Below are 5,863 nucleotides of genomic sequence, written 5' to 3'. Positions count from 1 at the left end.
AAATACCCTGGCACTACAGTTCCATCCTAACGTTTACCCCCATAGCAAAAACCTCTGCATGATAAGAGGGAAGGGAAGTCAAGTATCTCAATTGTTAGACTGATTGCTACAAAACAGACTTAAAAGTCAGGGTTTGTAGCCCCGCGGGAGAGTTGTTTGAGTTGCTGGGCCAGGAGAAAGCGGTTCCAACAGAGACTCTGGGGAATGCGCTCTCAGCCCCCCTGCCATGCTTACTTAAGCTAATGGAAGGTCTTGCCTTTCAGCAGCCGAAGCACTGGGATACGGGGCAAACAGTCCCCGCGACTCCCGGCAGCCAGGGCCCCTCTTCGGGACATCATTAAAAAGCACATGCACTTGTTTCACATCCCTTGGCAGCCTCGGGTGGCAAGATTCAGGACTTCTACCCCACAAAGCCCAGAAGAAGCCAGCGCAGTGGAAAACATCCTCGCTTTGAAAATCCAAGTCTAAAGAGCGACGTGAGATAAGGAGCCTGGAGAACCTTAGCTGGCTGCAGGGGTGAGGGCAGACACAAAGAGCCCAGCAGGTAAGAGCAGGGGGTTGTTGCCAAGAAGGAACTGTCCTTTGTAGCGCAGTTAAAAGGATCTAAAATTCGAAGGCCTGTCCCTGTGAGTCTTCCACGCGTACCCCCGACCCCCCATCCACGCCCCCCTGCCCCTGCCCCGGCTTTGGGCTGAAGCTTGTCTTTTCTCATCAGCTTCAAGAGAAGGGACGGAGCTTTTCCCTACCGGTGCGACCAATCCTCTTATCCACTCGATGACAAGTATCGATGCCCTTGGCCCTTCCGTGATGGTACCGCGGCAGATGCAAGCCCTGTGAGGAGCCCATCACCAGCCTCGTCCCCGGCCCCCCCAACCCAGTGAGCAATCGATGAGACACCAGGCCGAGCCGACGCGATGGCGGCCTATCCCGAGAGCTGCGTGGATGCCGCAGTGCTGGACTTTGTCGCAGACCTGTCCCTGGCCTCCCCCGGGGGGCCTCTCCTCTGTGACTTTGGGACTGGAATCCCCTTTGGGGAGCGAAAGCTTGCGCTCCGAGATGGAAGGCCCAGGAGGCTGGTACACTTGGAGGAGGGGGGCCCAGAGGATGAGGAGGGCGAAGTAGAAGAGGGGGACGAAGAGGAGGAGGAAGAGGAGGAGGAGGAGGAAGAAGAGTGCGAGAGGGGTGCCTCGCTGCTGGGCCGTCCCAAGAGGAAAAGAGTGATCACCTATGCCCAGCGCCAGGCTGCCAACATCCGTGAGCGGAAACGGATGTTCAACCTCAATGAGGCCTTTGACCAGCTGCGAAGAAAGGTGCCCACGTTTGCTTATGAGAAGAGGCTGTCCCGAATCGAGACCCTGCGCCTGGCCATTGTCTACATCTCGTTCATGACCGAGCTGTTGCAGAGCTGCGAAAAGAAAGAAGCCCACTGATGCTGGGGGTCGAGGGGCGGCGGGGAGTCCCCCGCTCTGGCTCACCCGGGAGCCGGCTGGGGTCTTGCGGGGCCCCACAGGGGATGCAGCCCAAAGGGCAGGAGCGGTCTGCGCGGCTGGAGTTGGGGATCGGGACTGTAGGATCCCGACAGCCACGGGAACCGAGGCCGCCGGGGAGTTAGACCCGGTCGCACTGGTTGGTGGCCAGGGCAGGGCTGGCCTCAGCGCGTTTGAACCTGAGCTAACAGGCCGACCTTCAAAGCCCGCCCCTGACCGCAGCTTCCGGAGCCGGGGGTTGGGGAGAGAAATCCCCTTCTGATAACAGCGTCGTTAGGCTTCTAGAGTGTTCAATGATTCCTCCTGATTTTTAAAACAGTAGTAATAAAGTAAAACATTGTACTTCTTTTCTTCAACAAAAAGTCTTCAGTCTGTGCTGCGCCCCCCCACCCCCCACCCGGTAAGGTCTGGCAGCCCGGAGGCGCTCTGGGTCAAGGGCTCCGGATCTTCGCTCTTGGTCTTGAACGCCGCAGGCCAGCCAGTGGCTTGGAAGGGAAGCCCAGGGCCCCACTCTCGATTCTCATCTCCTTTCTGATTCTAAGTACCCCTTGTGGAAAGGCTGGTGACGCTTTGGCTGCTACCCACAAGGTCAGCTGTTCGAAGCTACCAGCTGCGACGCGAGAGAAAGCGGAGGCTGTGCGCTCCCTTCCCGATTTGAAGTCTGGGGAACCCAAAAGGACAGCTCTCCTCTGCCCTTGAGACTCGTGATGGGTCTGATGGGTCGGAAGTGACTCCCACGCACCGCGTTCTCACCTCTTCTCCTCTCTCTGTCTTTCTGAAGGTGGGGGATCTGGTGTCCTGAGTTTGGGAAATGGGAAGCGCGGGGACTTAGACCCGGAGTCCCCCGGAAAGATCGCGGCCAGTAGCAAGGCCGCGCCCGGCTTCCGGAGTGCCTTTGTCCAGGTGCACATTGCCGCCGGGCCCCGACGCGCCCAACCAGCAACCAGAAGCCCTTCCCTTCGGCCGGGAGCTCCCAGAGCCCTGGCAGAGAGCGCCACGTCGCCCAGCGGGGGTCGGAGGGAGGGAGCCCTCCGTGCGCCCCGGGCGCTTCCCCCTGCAGCCTCCAGCGCGTCCCGGAGCCACGCCCCGGGCGCGCGCACCTGGAGACCTGGAGCTGGGCTGCAGGTAAGCAAGACGGGACCAGTGGTGGGGCAGGGGGCAGAGAGGCGAGAGAGGAGATGCATTCTTGTCTTGGCAAAACGCCATGGGAGAGGTGAGGTTGATGGTCTATGGCTCCAGTTTGGGCCTGCGGCCATTCTTCAGTCTTCCCTGGTGCGGGAACAGCCAGCTCCTGGCCTGGGATCCTTGAGAGAAAGGGATAGAGAGAAGGCCAGAGTAGGGAGTACATTCCCGAGTCGCGGCTCAAACAGGCTGAGGGCTCGCTACTAACAGGAAGGGGGGTGGCTCCTGCTCCACAGGCGCTCTCAAAGAGAGGTCTCCGGATCTGCTTCCGGAAGGGCACAGGGGAGCAAGGTTCCCTGCCCAGAGAGGCCTCCTGAGCGCCTACCTGCCTGGCACAGTGCACCCGCGACCCCATGGTGGCGCGCTAGAACAAACAGGCCCCCGACAAGCCTTAAGAAATGACATTCACTTTCTCCGAATCATATATTCTCATTGTCAAAAAAAACACCTTGGGAGACAAAAAATAAATAAAATCAAAATCTCCACAAATTACCATCCTTTTTGCATTGTCATCAGTTTCCTTCTAGTCTTTTTTCTATGCAGTTAAAAATCCAAGGTATTTTAAGTTGGGGAGAACTTTGGGATACTGATCTTTTAAAAGTTCATCCTCCAAACTGGGCATTCTTCCCCTAGCTTAAATCTCTACATATGAGACCTTTAGTCTCCTGTCTTCTCTACGGCTCACACTACTTCATTAGCCCCAGTCCCCTATAAGACTGAGAGCTGTGATGGACATAGGGACAGACATAGAGATCAGCAAAGAGAATTCCCCAAAATACTTTTTCATCTATAATGATCTTCTGATATTAAAAACCTGAAAGTGAAATTTCTGGATAAATATCAGACTACCTTCCAGGAGAGTCCAGCCCATTCTCACGGCGTTGCAGAAATCCCCCTGTCCCCAGTGCCCGTATACACGCTAAACATGGACACCTCCATGGTTTCCTCCTCCGCTTCTCGGCAGCAGCATCGATTTTGAAATGGCACCCTTTCCTGAGAAAAATGCCTTCTTTATTTGATGATGTATTTTCACCAGGATATTTCCAGTTCACTCATAAGAACCTCTGGATAAATAGGTAAGAGAAAAGTATAACCTGTTACCCCCTCCCCCCAAATAATGGCAAAATCAAGGAGTGCATGTTTTTCTTTTCTGTAATTTTATCAAAGTAAACTGACAGTTGAACGAAGATTTCTGGCTCGATTTTATAATGCAAAATCTCTGTCTGTCTGTCTCTCTTTCTTTCTCCCCCACCCCATCGTGCTTTCTTAAACAATGCTTTGCTTACTTAGAAGAATACATATATATTTTAAAAGACATAATTAAAAATTACTTGCTTTAGTATGTTGATGAAAAACTAATTATTTCTCAGTTCATCATGCAATAGTATTTGGCTTCCCAATTTCTTTGGGAGTGCTTAGTAGTTCTAGCAACACTTCGTCTTTATCTACTCCATTACTGTGCTGTCAGTTTAAAATGTAATGGCATGTGACAGCTGAGATGGACCAGTTAAAAATCAAAAGTCCCCTTCCTTTCCCCATTATAAGTCCTCCTGGAAATTAAGCATTTTTTCAAAGATCCAAGTGCTCAATAAGTTAAAACAAAATTGATTCAGATCTATGAATTCTTAAAACTTTGTTGAAACAAACAACTTGAAAAGCAAGAGACCCAACTGTGTAGACAACCAACCCTAAAAACCATTAGGTTCTGAAGAGTAAATACAGCCACCCTATACACTTAATTGTCTCCATAGTCTTACCAACTCTGTTTCATATGTTCTTAGTAAGCACACACTATTCCTAAAGTGAATGTTCCTTCCTCATAGAAAGTGATTTGCAAAAAACCTCTAAATGAAAAGCTACTTTCTGAGGAATCACTAGAAGAATTATGTCCACTGTGTCTTACACTGTTACAGCTTATAAATGAATTGGTTTTTCTAAATGTTTAAGAAAGATGAGTCCACCAACTCCTACAAAGATTTAGAGTCTGGGAAACTCCAAATGACCAATCCAACGCTGCCTTATAAAGTCACTAGGAGTTGAAATCGATTCAATGACCATGGATTTGGTTTGGAGGTTTTATAAACTTTTACATGTTGAGAAGATGTCCCTAAATGGGAAGTCTCTAAAGGGAATTACTAATTTGAAAACTGAAGCAGAACAATCAGAGGCACAGAAGAAATGAATCAACTAATTCCTAAGAGCACCTCATGTCCATCAATAAGACCAAATAATTGAATTCAGAACTCAAGTCCAGTGTCCTTCCAAATTTTGACACAACTTTTCTAAGCAATGTGGTTATTGGATTTCCTCACATATGTCTTGGACTCATAAATCCATGGGAATTTTCAATGTAAATTTTTCAATAGGTAACATAGACTCTGTTAAATTTGTTTTGCTTTTTATCTTGAAAATCAACGTTGATAGAAATATCACTACATATTGCCTTTTAGTAATTTTCACCAGCAATTGTTTTAAAACTCAATAGTATCGGTTACTTCTGGAAAAGTATAATAATTGGTTCTTGAAATCTTAAAGTTATCTGGACGTGTAAAATCTAAATATCATTTTAGACAGTGCTGGGAGGCGATTTATTTATAGACTCTTTACTGACTGAGAACCGCCTTTTGGTTCCCCAAAGCTATCGTGTTACTATTAGTATTCAAACAAGCAAACCAACAAGAGGTCTAAATGAAATCATATTGGAAAGACATCACTAGACTTTCCAAGGAGAGTAAAAATAATCAGGAGCCTTTGCCATCAGCAGGCTGATCTTCTTTACAGTTGCCCAATGTGAAAGCAGATTTTGGCAAAATGAGCACTGGAAACTGAAGGAAATACTATGATAGCATGCTTAATCCCTGTGTGAACATACAATTAAGACCCTTGAATTGGCATTTATTGTCACATGTGTCAGCATTTCCATTTTAGAAGCACACTATGGTAGGAGGCTTATATCATAGCCATAAAACGTTCTGAGATGAAATGTGATGTGCACTCTTGAGCACAACTCTACTGAACTACAAATCTCTAAAGAAAATGTCAAATAGATTTAAATACATTTTACACGTGTGGTTTCCAAATGGACCTGCAACTTGGAAACAGCAAGAGATTTTCTTTACTGCCGATTAAAAATGGGTCTATTATGTTGCTTCTTATTAAAAAATAGCTGGCAGATTCATAGTACCCACCTTACC

At 48.6% G+C, this 5,863-nt stretch overlaps 1 protein-coding gene across 1 annotated transcript; it reads left to right on the top strand.

Moving 5' to 3' along the window:
* Nucleotides 1–914: 914 nt before the first annotated feature.
* On the top strand, nt 915–1,430 carry FERD3L (Fer3 like bHLH transcription factor). The gene has a single exon (XM_004702836.1). It carries the CDS (start codon nt 915–917, stop codon nt 1,428–1,430), a length of 516 nt encoding a protein of 171 aa, XP_004702893.1.
* The last annotated feature ends 4,433 nt before the right edge of the window (nt 1,431–5,863 follow it).

Source organism: Echinops telfairi, unplaced genomic scaffold (genome assembly GCF_000313985.2).
Source record: "Echinops telfairi isolate 266 unplaced genomic scaffold, ASM31398v2 ScPeMD7_23;HRSCAF=83, whole genome shotgun sequence".
Classification (NCBI taxonomy): Eukaryota; Metazoa; Chordata; class Mammalia; order Afrosoricida; family Tenrecidae; genus Echinops; species Echinops telfairi.
This window is presented reverse-complemented; position numbering and strand designations above follow the sequence as displayed.